General features: G+C 39.2%; 1 protein-coding gene across 1 annotated transcript; it reads left to right on the top strand.

The window, feature by feature from the left end:
* The first annotated feature begins 7,921 nt into the window (after nucleotides 1-7,921).
* LOC109105805 (trace amine-associated receptor 4-like) lies at nucleotides 7,922-8,917 on the top strand. Its single transcript, XM_042747186.1, has one exon. The coding sequence runs from the start codon at nucleotides 7,934-7,936 to the stop codon at nucleotides 8,915-8,917; it is 984 nt and encodes a 327-aa protein (XP_042603120.1). The 5' UTR covers nucleotides 7,922-7,933.
* Nucleotides 8,918-16,178: the final 7,261 nt, after the last annotated feature.

The raw sequence follows: 16,178 nt of genomic DNA, 5'->3' as shown, positions 1-16,178 counted from the left end.
ATGTGATAGGTGTCAAGACTGGATTGGTACACGTCAGGAACAGCTGACTGTCAGCTGATGCAAGCGTGACTAACGTGGTCTGACTGAACTAACGCGATGCTGAATTTATGCCAAAGAGATCATGAAAATTGACAATGATGCATGATCTGTATTCATGGACTATGAAACAAATTGTAAGTGTATATTTGTAAAAACAAAAAACCGGTAATGCTTGTTCTGTGTCTGTTTAGTAGAAATGGAGTTTTACACTCATTTCATTTCACATGTCTTCATACACTCTGCTCACACATTCTTTCACACAAACGCATATATCTGTTAAATGTTATAATATTAGTGTTAATGTTGTGGTGTTTTATTTGTGTCAACGGTCATCTGCCAGAATAGTTTGTAAAGTACTTAACTAATTTTACAATTATTGTATAATAGTGTTTTTGTATATTTTTATACAATATATAAAATTTACCAAAAAAGTCAAATCTGATCTTAAAAGTTACATTCAACAAATGTTCAATGCTTTATTTATAAACTCTGTAGCTGTTAATGCCATATACTTTTATGCATTTCTTCTTAAATGCATGTTACTTTTTGACTGTTTTCTCTTGTTTTTAATAAATACCTTTTGAAAGTTATTATTTGTGTGTAAACGTGATTTTAAAATGAATAAGATTTTTAGGTTTAATGTCTAGCTCGATTTGGGTTCATTTTAGCCTAGCAATGTAGTCATTTTAAACCATAAAAAAGCAACCCAGCATGCTGGGTTAAACATAATAACCCAACTTATTGGGTTAAAATAACCCTGCGCTGGGTTCATCCCTTTTTGACCCAGTGCTGGGTTGCCAAAATAACCCAAATTGGGTTGTTTTCAACCCAGCAGTTTTTAGAGTGTGCCAAAGGAAAAAATCGATAGAATAATCCTAGTGGCTTCTTCCTTGGCAGAGGGCCAAAATTGTTCCAAACGCAATCTCCTATCCTTGCTCGGTCATTTTAACATCGCAATGTGCATAATCCCGCAAAGCTGCCCCTTCATCTCTCATCTCCTCACACTCGCATCTTCTGTGCATGCCTTAGACGATCAAATTATTATAAATCAGGCAAGTCGTAATGAACTCAGTTTATGGATTACCTTCCTTAAACAATGGAATGGTTTAACCTTTTTCTACAGCAATCTGGTTTCGCTCCCCGATGACATTCAACTGTTTACCGATGAAGCCCTATCCGTTCAATGCTACGAGTGAATTTAGGCATCACAACATTATAACAAACAGTAGAAAACTGCATATTCAGTTTGAGAATTGTAAAGTTTCATTTAACTGTTATCAAATAATTAGTGTTTTTAGTGTTAGATAACAGAAAAAGTGATCTAAACATAAAAAATATGGGAATGCACTTCACACACCCCTGCTGAAATGTTCAATCTAGAAGACTAAAGAACCTTCAAACTTTCGATCTGTTTTTAAATTGCTTAATTCAAACTATATATCTACAACTACTTTAAATACAATTTCTGCACTGACCTGAGCATTTCTTAACTTTTAGAAGAGGTTCTGTTTAATATACTTATTATATGTATAAAACCAGTTCCATATATTTTTTTCCACAGTAAATGTCTATGTGGGCCTCCACTGCAGGCTCTCAAATCCACAGCTGTCAGTCACATAAACCTCATTAATGTCTTGGACCCATGAGGCTTGTTATCATGCTCCATTTTATCAGAGTGACTCTCAAGGGGGTCTGACCAATCAGAGGTGTTAATACCAGCGCTCACCTGCCTAACACTTATGGTGTGCATGAAGCTTATTAGATGCATCCTGTCACATTATTATCACAGCCAACATGTTTACCCATAATGTCCTACAGAGCTGAACTTTTATCATTAGGAAGGCAGACAGGACAAACAAACTTTGACTTCCTTGTGCTTTAGTCTAATCACAACAAGACAGCAATAATAGGGTTCTAAATACATCAATAAAACTATAACAATAACTGAAAGGAAGGTTTTTAGCAATTTAGTTGTTTAATTTGAAATAACAGCTAAAATGTTTTTGTTTTTTTTTTTTTTTTTTTAAGGTGTAGCCTATTTTGTGAGATTTGGTAGAAGCACAAATTTGTTAAAACATAACTTTTAAGCAATTTTTACTTTGTTACTTTATTTTGCTACTAATACTTCCAAGACCATCACAGGTCATTTTCACAGAAGCATTGACAGCACAAGGCCCCAAAATATTCAAAATATTCAGTTGATGTGCAGAATCCCAGCCCTGTACACATAGACACACAATCTATGCACACAAAATTTCAATTCATTACCTTGGGAACAAATAAAATAATATTTAATTTCACTTTGGCTTTTCAAAAGACCATAGAAGTGAAGGTATAGTTTAGAAACAAAATATGCTGAATGTTGATGTCAGTTACAGTGTAACATATTATATTTAAAATTATATGACAATTAATTTAATCTACATTAAAAATGCCTTTGCCTCTTGCCTTATTATAATTTTGTCACATATGAAACACATGCACAGGGCCTAAAAAAGGCCCCATTGACACCAAACACTCTCTTCTATAGTGATGTAATGTTTTTTCCGTTTTTCGTTCCCCCCTGAGATTTGTTACCACCAATTCATTTTGATGACTCTCAAACAAGCCTCAAAATCCAAAATCACTCATTAGTAAGCAACAACAGCCTCTTTCAGGACTAATAACAGAAACCCATGAGGTGGCGTGTTGGGGTGTGACATCATCCTGTTTACCCCCATAATCACCCACTGATCTTTATCCACAGATGTTAGCCTATGTGAAATGTCAGACAAGAGATGAACAGCACACCATCAGTGCTTTAAATCCAAACTTTCGAGTCCAACAGCACATTAAATAAGTAGAAAAAGAAGAAAATTCAGTAATTAAACAGAGACAAAAAAAAAAAAAAATCATCATTAGAAATGTATGTCAGTTATTAGCATTATCATGATGGTACATATAGCTATGATGCAGTTTTTAATTTACATTGTTCACAAACCAAGCAATATAGGCCTGTGATGCCTCAGTCACTACTCTTTTGAGCACTTAATATTGCTGTTTGTGGACAATGACCAGGTGTGTTGCTAGAAATTACATTGACGCAGAAAGAACATGTCCTGACTCATATATCTCCACTGTACACCATGAAAGCCATTTCGAAGAAAAATTAAAAACATACATATTATAATCTTCCTGAAGCAACACAATACAGTAACAACAGCGTGAGAGCTGAAGAATATTTCAGTGAATGATAACTGAAACATTCAGTCTGATTATATAAAATGGAATGGTAGTTCAAAAGCTATGTTTATTTTTTTTAATTTTTTTTTACAATTTGTTAGTCACTTCAATCATATCATATAGCAGCACCGAAGCTCCTGTGTCAGCAGCACCACGCAGAATACATATGTGGTACCCCCATGAATGCATGTCGACTGTGTGACATGGAAGAGCCTGAAGAAATTGTTGCATAAAGTTGTATTTTTGTTTTCTTGTGTGCACCAAAATAAAGTATTGTTTGTAGGTTCCAAACATTGCAGTCAGTAGAACCATTAATGACACATGGACTATTTTAACGTTGTGCTTTTCGTACTTTCTGGGCCTTGAATTTGGTAGTTATACATTGCGGTCTATGCGGGGTCCAGAAAGCTCTGGATTCATCCAAAATATTCTTAATTTTTGATGAACAACATCGAGGGTGAGGAATTAATTACAGAATTTTCCATATTTAGGTAAACTATCGCTTCGATGTTCTTTCCTACATTTGAAACATAATGGTTACATTGGCCTCATTTACCAAGTTTATAATGTACACATTTTGATTTCAGTCTCTTATTGGCCTCATTTACCAAGGCATCCATTAAAACTGCTGACAAAACAGCCCCACAAATTAATATAGAACACATTGTTTTAATTTCATATTTAAGCCAACTTTGGAAGCTGAGGTTCGGTTTTTTTTTGCACAACAGTTTTGACCTTTTTTTTAATCATTTTTACTGTGTAGCCTATTTTGTGAGATTTCCGGTAGAAGCAAAGTTTTTGTTTTTTGACATAACTTTGGTTAAAGTCAACTTTTTTACTTGGCTTACTTTTATTTTGCAGTACACTGCATAACTAGTCCAGTTCACCATCCACAGTCATTTTCACAGTGACAGCACAAGGCCCCAAAATATTCAAAATATTCAGTTGATGTGCAGAATCCCAGCCCTGTACACATAGACACACTACACCACATCTATGCACACAAAATTTCAATTCATTACCTTGGGAACAAATAAAATAATATTTAATTTCACTTTGGCTTTTCAAAAGACCATAGAAGTGAAGATATAGTTTAGAAACAAAATATGCTGAATGTTGATGTCAGTTACAGTGTAACATATTATATTTAAAATTATATGACAATTAATTTAATCTACATTAAAATGCCTTTGCCTCTTTGCCTTATTAATTTTGTCACATAGAAACACATGCACAGGGCCTAAAAAAGGCCCCATTGACACAAACACTCTTCTGTAGTGATGTAATGTTTTTCTGTTTTTCCCCTGAGATTTGTTCCCACCAATTCATTTTGATGACTCTCAAACATGCCTCAAAATCCAAATCACTCATTAAGCAACAACAGCCTCTTCAGGACTAATAACCCATCAGGTGTGGTGTGACATCATCCTGTTTGCCCATAATCACCCACTGATCTTTATCACAGATGTTAGCCTATGTGAAATGTCAGACAAGAGATGAACAGCACACATCAATGCTTTAATCCAAACTTTCGAGTCCAACAGCACATTAAATAAGTAGAATGAAAGAATTCAGTAATTAACAGAGACAAAAAAAAATCATCATTAGAAATGTATGTCAGTTATTAGCATTATCATGATGGTACATATAGCTATGATGCAGTTTTATCACATTGTTCACAAACAAGCAATAAAGGCCTGTGTTGCCTCAGTCACTACTCTTTTGAGCACTTAATCTGTTTTGGACAATGACAGGTGTGTTGCTAGAAATACATTGACGCAGAAGAACATGTCCTGACTCATATATCTCCACTGTACACCATGAAAGCATTGTAAGAAAAATTAAAACATACAAATTATAATCTTCTGAAGCAACACATACAGTAACAACAGCGGAGAGCTGAAGAATATTTTCAGTGAATGATAACTGAAAATTCAGTCTGATTATATAAAATGAAATGTAGTTCAAAAGCTATGTTTATTTTTTTTAATTTTTTTTTACAATTTGTTATCATTCATATCATATCATATAGCACCGGCTCCTGTGTCAGCAGCACCACGAGCATACATTGTGGTACCCCCATGAAAGCATGTCGACTGACATGGAAGAGAAGAAATTGTTGCATAAAGTTGTTATTTTTGTTTTCTTTGTGCACAAAAAGTATTGTTGTAGGTTCATAACATTGCAGTAGAACCATTAATGACACATGGACTATTTTAACGTTGTGCTTTCTACCTTTCTGGGCCTTGAATTTGGTAGTTACATTGCGGTCTATGCAGGGTCAGAAAGCTCTTGGATTTCATCAAAAATATCTTAATTTTTGATGAACAACATGAGGGTGAGGAATTAATTACAGAATTTTCATATTTAGGTAAACTATCGCTTCAATGTCTTTCCTAATTTGAAACATAATGGTTACTTTTCTGAATATATTTATAATGTACACATTTTGATTTCAGTCTCTTATTGGCCTCATTTACCAAGGCATCCATAAAACTGACAAAACAAGCCCACAAATTAATATAAGAACACATGCAGGCATTTCATATTTAATGCAACTTTGAGCTGAGTTTTGGTTGCATTTGCACAGTTCTGACCTGCAGCTTAATCATTTTGTAAAGCAATTGGTCTAACAATATCAGAGTACGGGGTAGTATGCTATGTTTTTGAATTAGGCATTGGTTACAAGTCTAACTGTTTTCTGCTTCTATTGTTCTGATATATTTTTAAAGTAGGTAGTCGTGTAAGAGAATATGGCAGGGATCAACCAGCTGATAAAGGTCAATAACAGCACCACTGGAAAACTGAAGTGATAATGATACGTTAATGGGCTGCACATGGCGCAACAGCGTTCAGCAGACACACTCACAAAGTGGAAAATTGAAGTGGTGCTGAGAGTCATGTCAATGAAAGTGCGTAACTTATTAAATTAATTTTCCTAAATTTTCCATTTAAGGAAATCCAGTGGAGGTAGCTACTATAAATATTAGTTTTTCAAAGCAACTATTTTTTCTCATAATAGAAATCCTCCCTTCCTACAGAAAGTCCTGGTCTGTCCCCGTTCTGCCAGCAAATAAAACCACTATTAATTTATTCCACCATCTTTGAATACAGCTAAAGGGGCAAAGTCCAATCAGTCTGTCCATATATGTATCCATGAGTCATTAAGAACAGCAGCTGTGACTTTGTTTACACACATGGACTACAAGAGCAAATAGCTGTATAAGAATCAATACAGAAGCACCCTTCCTGTCTCACCAAGAAAATACAATTTACATACAAAATTCTGACATGGGAATAATATAAGGAACTCAGGAACATGGCCATAATAGGCTAGAAGCTATGGTTGTTTTTGTCTTAGAGGATATTCGGGCTACAATAGAAGTAGAACTATAGAACTAAATACAGAATATATATAAAATATTTGCATATCTTTTATAATTAGGCAAAAATCTGATGAAAAATGATGATTATGCTGCAATCCAACTTATTTCTAAATATATTTGCAACCTTCTACTTGAAGAAAGTCATGCAGCCACAGGGAATTATGGGAAATGCAGTACAAATGTCACCTCATGCAAGCAAAATTAGTTCTGTTTTTTTTTCAGCAAAAAGTTTTTCTGCTGTACTTTGTGGCTATTCTTCATCAACAATACACTAAATTGTACAATCAACATTCACATAAATACCTCATTTTGACCAATAACAATTAGCTTCATGATTCTCCCTTTGATATACCCCCAAGTCAAGGCCTGAAGACAAAACCTAAGTCTGTCATTCTTAATAACATTAAGCTTCCAGATATTTTACCAGTGAACAATTTGCTCTGAAATGCATCAAATGTGTCAAAAAAAATAACAACAACCTCAAAAAATAGTCACATAGTACCACAAAAAGCTCAAAGACCAGTCTTAAATACAGCAGACATTGCATTTATATATATATATATATATATATATATATATATATATATATATATATATATATATATATATATATATATATATATATATATATATATATATATATATATAAAAATACTGTATAAGAGCCTTTCACAGATCAGAAATCATTGGCAAAACATCTACTATAATATAGTGAAATATCTCCAGTGTTGCTTGGAAGAAAACTTGTCAATTGCCAGCAATGGAAAAATTTGCTTTTTTTCTTTCTGATGGTATACAGTATTTACATTATCTACCATTAAGGACTAACATGACAACCAGTCAAACTGACTACTAGATACACATACGGTTTACCCATAAACATCTTGGGACACAAAAGCCAATCAAGATTTCCTTGTAATCACATGACAACAAGAGGCCCTTTTTTATTGGCTCAGAAAATATACACTCTCTGTGTGAAAGTATTCAAAAGGCTACAGAATACAGATGTTCAGTCATCTGCTGAGGACACAGGAAGACTTTCTGTGGTAAGATTACAAAAATAAACCAAATACAACACTCGCTTATTAAATACTAACCTCATGTAAAAGTAAGATGTTGTAGATATTAAATATATTAAATATGAGATATGTACTGTAAATATGTAAATAATTGTCTCAGTGGGTCTTCAATATTTTCTTTATAATATTTAGTTTTTCCAACTAAAATATAGGAGGAAAGGGCTAATCAAGCCGTTTTCTGATTCTAGGTATTAAAGTGCCTGTACGATGAATCTGAGTCAACAGTGGAGAGCAGAGTCTTTCGGCCTCTGTTTTGCATCCCTGAACGACTCATGCATAAAGACAGTCTATTCTCCTGTCTTACGTGCTCCACTCTACCTGCTCTTTACTGTAACCATCATACTGATAGTGTTTGGCAACCTGTGGGTCATCTGCACCATCTTCTCTTTCCAGCAGCTCCAAACACCCACCAACTACCTGATCGTCTCAATGGCTGTATCCGACCTGCTCCTAGGCAGTTTTGTCATGCCTCCGAGCATGATACGCTCTTTGGAGACGTGCTGGTACTTTGGAGACTTTTTTTGCAAGTTTCACTCCGGCACTGATTTTACGCTGTGTAATGCATCTGTTTTGCACCTCACATTCATCTCAATTGACCGTTACTATGCAGTCTGTCAGCCGTTCCAATATCACAGAAGAATGACCACACGTGTAAGCATATTCATGATCCTGGTCAGCTGGGGCTTCTCTGCCTTTATCGGATTTGGCATCATATTCTCAGAGCTGAAAATTGAAAGAAAAAGAACAGAGGAGCTGCATGTTGCTTGCAAGGGAGGGTGTTTAGCATTGCATGGAAGAGAAATTGGAGTGACATATTCAATTGTGTTTTACTTCCTCCCTATGTTTATAATTGTGAGCATTTACAGCAGGATTTTTGTTATAGCACTGAGACATGTTCGTGTTATTAATAACTACCCCACAAGCTCATCATCAGTTAGTAAAAAGGATCTGAAAGCCACTAAGACGCTTGCTATTGTCATTGGAGTTTTTATGTCTTGCTGGACGCCTTATTTTATGTGTAACATCATAGATCCTATTGTTAACCATACAATACCAGCACTATTATATGAGGTGGTAATGTGGGTGGCTTATTTAAATGCAGTATTTAACCCCTTAATTTATGCTTTCTTTCACAGCTGGTTCAGAGAAAAATCCAAAATTTTATTTGAAAAACTATATAAATTGTGCTAATGGGCCTATTATAAAATCTGCTGTGTCATTTTTTCCTTTTTTTATTCTAAATATCCACATATTTCACTAACATTTTCTCTTGCATAATTTTTTTTAAACATTTAATGTTTCATTAGGTATTGTGAGAAAAATCCATATATTCATTGTGTCAAGCTTTTGTTTATAAAGTTTTGAACCACATTATAGTCATAATAATTAATATGAATTATAATAAACTATAATACATTTATATAATATTTAGAACATGTATACACTTCTTCACTGTTATAAAATGTGTTTCTGTTTCTGTAATGTTTTGAATATTTTTGTGTGCTTTAATGATATAAATTTCCCACTGCCTTTCTTTCTGCACATTAAGAATCTAAGGAATTTAATACTTCTTGAGCATCGAACCTGTGTCATTAATGATGTGTGACAAGCAAATCAAACATACATAAAATAAAACATTCTGTGTTTTCATTCTTTGAAGATCAACAGAGGCCTTTTGATTCATAATATCCTCCCACTCCCATCCTATCATTCATTATGTTGGCTATAAACCCATTTGTGGTATATATGAGGCACTTTTTCTCACGTTTTCTTTGATAGCAGAGAAATTTTATTACTATCACGAATAATATTTGTAATGCAAACATCAAAATATTACTTTAAAGTTTAAGAATGATCTAATAAATCAACATAAACTGACATAAACAACCCTTACAATATTGCTGAGATGTCCGATATGATGTATTTGATGTATTAAAAACTGGGGTCACCCCACTGTATCTACAATTTGGCCATTGTAAATTCAGAATCAGATAACACCAAATAATTTCTAATATCAAATATAAATACTGTTTAATATGCTAGAACAATTCATTTAAATAATACATGGAAATGAACATTTGTACATTTTAACAAAGTTACTGTAACTCTCTCACTGTATGTAAAGTATAAAGTTTGTCCTCATAAAATCACAACTGGCTTCCCAGGTAAACTAGTCAAGGACGAGCACAAGAGTGGCTTGCTGTCCTGCGATGCCCCAAAAAAATGCCAATAAATAAAAAACACTCATGTGCCTATAATCATTATATGGACACAAGAATGGAGTTATAGTATCTCTATATCAAGTTCATAAAAGAGATGAGGAAGGACATCAGTTCATGATTCAAGAATTTTGTAAACATAGATGATTCATATTTACGGCATGGTACTCATACATATGTATGTATCATGCTAGTTTCTGAATATTAATTTACTTCGATTTTCAGCTTCTAAGAAGAATTTATCATATTTACATAATTAGAATTTCTGTATAATGATGTACATTTATAAAACAGTTAGTTCCAGTCCTTTAAATGGATACTCCATCCCGAAATGATTTTTTTTTCATTAATCACTTACCCCATGTTGTTCCAAACCTGTAAAAGCTTCATTCGTCTTCGAAACACAATTTAAGGTATTTTGGATGAAAACCGGGAGGCTTGAGACTGTCCCCATAGACTGCCAAGTAAAATACACTGTCAGGGTCCAGAAAAGTATGAAAGACATCGTCAGAATAGTCCATCTGCCATCAGTGGTTCAACCGTAACATTATGAAGCGACAAAAATACTTTTTGTACGGGAAGAAAATAAAAATAACGACTTTATTCAACAATTTGTCTCCTCTGTGTCTCTCCACCTCACCGTAGCACCATTTTGGAGAATATCCACTGAATGCAAGCAGCGAAGGCTCTTCTGTGTCAGCCGCGCTACACGGATAAGCTGTTTGTATTCAAATCAAAGTGTAAATACAAGTAGAAAACATATCCTTGTGTCGCGGCTGACACAGAATAGCGTGCATAGTTTGCGTTCAGCGGAAAATGGTGCTGCAGTGATGCGGAGAGACACAAATCAGAAAAATTGTTGAATAAAGTCATTATTTTTGTTTTCTTCATGTACAAAAAGTATTCGCGTTGCTTCATAACGTTACAGTTGAACCACTGGTGGCAGATGGACTATTCTGACAATGTCTTTCATACTTTTCTGGACCTTGACACTGTTATTTATTTGGCAGTCAATGGGACAGTCACAAGCCTCCTGGTTTTCATCCAAGATATCTTAAATTGTGTACCGAAGACGAACAAAGCTTTTATGGGTTTGGATCAACATGGGGTAAGTGATTACCCTTTTTGGGGTGGAGTAACCCTTTAATCCCAGATGTTTTCAAAATACATAAATATAAGGCTGCATTAAGAATACTGAAAAAAAAACAGTAATATTGTATTTTTGTATATTTTAATATACTTTAAAATATGATTTATTCCTGTGATTTTCATCAGCCATTACTCCAGTCTCCAGTGTCACATGATAATTCAGAAAGCATTTTAATATGGTGATTTATTATCAGAGTTGGAAACAGTCGTGCTGCTTATATATATACACACAGGTGCTGGTCATATAATTAGAATATCATCAAAAAGTTGATTTCACTAATTCCATTCAAAAAGTGAAACTTGTATATTATATTCATTCATTACACACAGACTGATATATTTCAAATGTTTATTTCTTTAAAAAAAAATTATGATTATAACTGACAACTAAGGAAAATCCCAAATTCAGTATCTCAGAAAATTTGAATATTACTTAAGACCAATACAAAGAAAGGATTTTTTGAAATCTTGGCCATCAGATCCACTCTGGACCTAGAGCATGTAACGGTAAATAAAGGTGAGGAAGCAAGTGCAAGTAATGAAACAAGAATATTTATTAGAGTCAGATACACAAGTAATCCAGGTGGTTGAGGCGATGAGGACAGGTGGTTGAGGCGATGACTGACGGTGATCCAGGAAGTGGCGGTGAGGTAAGGCAGCAGGAGAGCGTGACACAGGCCTGAAATGAGCGATCTGTGGTGGTGAGTAGTTGCATATGGTGGTGAAGAGTGGACGGGGTTCCAGGGGTCAGACGAACAGCGAAGATGAACACACAGAGGAAACAGGAATGAGAAACCAGGCAAATGTGCGGGAGACTTCAAACAACGCTATGACAAACACAAGACGAAAGACAGGGCAATAAGCAGGGATCGGGTAATGATTAACAGCTGGTGCAGATGAACAATCAACGGAGATGCCCACATGAAACAATCAGTGCTGACGAGCGACACACACAAACTCCACCCACATAGTGCAAACCCAAGACCACCGTTTACCAACCGCGACAGTACCCTCCCCTCTAGGAACGCCTCCTGGCGTTCCCAGCCGACCCTACCTGTCGATTATAACAGGACACATGGAAGGCGGGATGAATCCTCCTGTACGCCAGAGGTAGTTTGAGCCGGACTGTCACCGGACTAATGATCTTGGTGACAGGGAATGGGACCTAACTTATTAGAAACGGAAACGGATGAGATGACTATATTCTCAGGTAAAATACACTCGGGAGTCACCGGGCGTTCAGATGGATCAAAAATACTTGACAAAGAATCGGGTTTGACGTTTTTGGAACCCAGGCGGTACGATACAGAAAAATCAAAACAACCGAAAAACAGTGCCCACCGAGCCTGTCTGGAGTTGAGTCTTTTGGCAGTTCTAATATACTCTAAATTCTTATGATCGGTCCAGATGATGAAAGGTACCCCCGACCCCTCCAACCAATGACGCCACTCCTCCAATTCTAATTTGATGGCCAACAACTCTCTGTTACCAATGTCATAATTACGTTCAGCAGGAGATAAACGATGGGAAAAGAACGCGCAAGGATGCATCTTGTCGTCTGAGGCAGCGCGTTGGGAAAGAACTGCACCTACTCCCACCTCTGATGCATCGACCTCCACCACGAACTGACGTGTGGGATCAGGGGCAACTAAGATGGGAGCCGAAACGAAGCGGCTCTTGAGGTTGGAGAATACAGTTTCGGCTGTATTCGACCACCTGAACATAGTTCTGGGGAGGTCAAGGCAGTCAGAGGTGAGACTAGTTGGCTGAAATTAGGAATAAAATGCAGATAAAAATTGGCGAACCCCGGAAACCGCTGTAGGGCCTTACGGGAATCTGGACTTGGCCAATCTATCACAGCTTTAACCTTGTCAGGATCCATACGTTTTCCCTCAGGCGAGACAATGTAACCTAGGAAGGAAACAGACTGTGCATGAAAAACGCATTTCTCCACCTTGACAAAAAGCCCATTCTCTAGTAACCTCTGGAGCACTCTTACGACTTGCACCACTTCCTCCAGAAAAGACGAAAAAAAAATCAGTATGTCATCCAGGTAAACATATATGAAATGATCTACCATGTCTCTCAACACGTCATTAACGAGTGTTCGGGAAACCGCAGGCACGTTGGAGAGCCCGAACGGCATCACCAAATACTCAAAGTGCCCTCTGGGAGTGTTAAAAGCGGTTTTCCACTCATCCCCCTTCCTGATGCAAACCAAATGATAAGCGTTACGTAAATCCAATTTTGTGAAGATGGATGCTCCCAGTAACCTCTCGAAGGCTGAAGACATCAACGGCAAAGGATATGTATTCTTTACCGTGATGTTGTTAAGCTCTCGGTAATCAATTCAAGGTCGCAGAGAACCATCCTTCTTCCCCACAAAAAAGAATCCCGCCCCCGCTGGAGAAGAGGAACGGCGGATGAACCTCAATGCTAGAGAATCAGAAATATATTTCTCCATGGCCTCCCTCTCAGGAACTGAAAGAGAGTAAAGCTTGCCTTTAGGCGGAGACTTACCTGGAACTCACTCTATGGCACAGTCATAGCCACCATGCGGAGGGAGAGAAGCAGCGCGGGACTTACTGAACACTTCCTTCAGGTCCAGATACTCCGTGGGCACATTTGACAAAACCGTTGCCTCCTCCTGAAACACAGAAAAAAACACAGCGGGACAAGCAGAAACCAGACAAAACTCATGACAACATTCACTCCACAAGGTGATGGTGTTGGAACCCCAATCCACTCGTGGGTTTGTGTTTGACCAGCCAGGGGTGACCAAGGACAATGGGTGCCACAGGGGAGTCCATGAGGAGGAAGGGAAGGGTCTCGGTGTGGTTGCCGGAGGTGAGAAGGTTTATAGGTCCAGTGGTGTGGGTAATGTAAGGCAGTTCCTGGCCATTGAGTGCGCTGACAGTGATCTGGTGTGAGAGAGGAGTGATCGGGAGTCTCAGGTATTGTGCAAGAGTGGTGTCCATGAAGTTACCTTTGGCTCCCGAGTCCAGAAGGGCATGACAGGTGTGCGTGTTGTTGGCCCATCTCAGTTTCACCGGAAGGAGAGTGGCTGATGTTGAGGACTTCCCGGCAGAGATCCCATCCCATAGTAGCATCAAATTTACTACCGGGCTGGCTCTTTTGCTGGGCAGGAGAGTAGAAAATGTCCAGAGCCGCCGGAATAAAGACACAGTCCTCGGGACCACCGTCTCTCTCTCTCCTCCCGGGTCAGTCGAGCTCTACCCACCTGCATGGGTTCGTGATCGACGACGGGACCGGCCGTGTTCTCTCTACTACTCGAGCTGCCACTCTCAAGGTTGCTGGGGAGATGTGTAGGACAGGCGTGAGCCTTGCCGGCCACGGCTTGGTCGAATACCCTCTTCATCTCCTCGGAGAGGGAGTGGAACGAGGCGCAGCATGGATCTCGGTTCTCCCACACCACCGTTCCCCACAGGGTGGCCTTCCCGGAAAGTAGAGTCAGCAGGAACGCCACCTTGGACTCCTCGGTCTCGAAGGTGCGAGGCTGCAGGGAGAAATGCATGGAACACTTGGTAAAAAATGTTCTGCAGTAGTTGGGCTCCCCGGAGTAACTCTCGGGAACTGGTAGGTGTGGTTCCGGCCGGTAGTTGGGTTCGGGGACAGCCTGGGGAACAGACAGTGCGGGTGGCGCAGCGGGAGTAGTCAGCTGTTAGATCTGCTGGGTGAGCTCGGACACCTGTGTCACCAGCGCTTGGACAGTGCGTCCGGTGTTGATGATGCTCTCCTGCTGCTGATCCATGCGGTTGACGCTGTGGTGGATGAATTCTGAGACTGATGTGGAACTTGCTGCTTCCATGATGGTCAGAGCGTTCTGTAACGTTAAATAAAGGTGAGGAAGTAAGTGCAAGTAATGAAACAAGAATATTTATTAGAGTCAGATACATGAGTAATCCAGGTGAGACAACAGGTGGTTGAGGCGATGACTAACGGTGATCCAGGAAGTGGCGGTGAGGTGAGGCAGCAGGAGAGCGTGACACAGGCCTGAGATGAGCGATCCGTGGTGGTGAGTAGTTGCAGCCGGTGGTGAAGAGTGGACGGGGTTCCAGGGGTCAGACGAACAGCGAAGATGAACAAACAGAGAAAACAGGAACGAGAAACCAGGCAAATGTGTGGGAGACTTCAAACAACGCTCTGACAAACACAAGACAAAAGACAGGGCAATAAATAGGGATCAGGTAATGAGTAACAGCTGGTGCAGATGAACAATCAACGGAGACGCCCACATTAAACAATCAATGCTGACGAGTGACACACACAAACTCCACCCACATAGTGCAAACCCGAGACCATGGTTTACCAACCATGACAGAGCACAGCCAACAATCATCCCGCTGTGTGTAGCTAAAGCCCGAGCCCACTGATGACAGACAGCCATTTCCCACCGCAATTAACGAGCCAGCACAGTACAGAGTGACTGAGCGGAGGATTGCCCGGGATGCAGAGCCCAGTCCGTCAGAGCAGGTGCGAGAGTCGGTGACCACTCCCACCATGAGGTAGCAAGCCGTGGACGGTGAGAGCGTGGAGTGGAGCTCCGTCCACTGCACCGCGGCTGAGGGTGAGCTAATTATACATCTGGGACTGCTGGACTTAGAAGGGAACTTGACTTACTGGGAAACCGATCTAGAGGTCCAGCCCTGAGGGGGCTCCCGTTTCCCAGTCCAGACAGGAGTGGGCTCTGATCCCCGAGGGCAGCCCTGAGAGCCCGGAGACTCACAATTGCCCACTCACCCACCCGCTCCTGCCTCCTCCACCGCTGTCGTTTGGCAGCCCCTCTGCTCGCTCTCAGCCCACCATCAATACAAGTGTGAGCACTGAGGATCTGCCATCCTCCATCGTCGCTGTGGCTGGAGCATCCCTCACCACTGCCTCCAGCCTCCGAGGCCTGTACTCCGCTTCGGCCCATAGACTCAGAGGCTCCACCTCGGCTCCTAGCTCCCTCACATCCATCATCACCCGTCAATCCACTAGGCTCCCTCATCCCTCCGGCTCCACCTTGGTCGGGCGTCGACCCGCCATTGCCTCAGACCTCCGCTCCTCCAGCTACACCTCGT

The sequence above is a fragment of the Cyprinus carpio genome, chromosome B20 (genome assembly GCF_018340385.1).
Source record: "Cyprinus carpio isolate SPL01 chromosome B20, ASM1834038v1, whole genome shotgun sequence".
In the NCBI taxonomy this organism is placed as follows: Eukaryota; Metazoa; Chordata; class Actinopteri; order Cypriniformes; family Cyprinidae; genus Cyprinus; species Cyprinus carpio.
The sequence above is the reverse complement of the archived record's forward strand: the minus strand, read 5'-3'. Positions and strand labels throughout refer to the sequence as shown.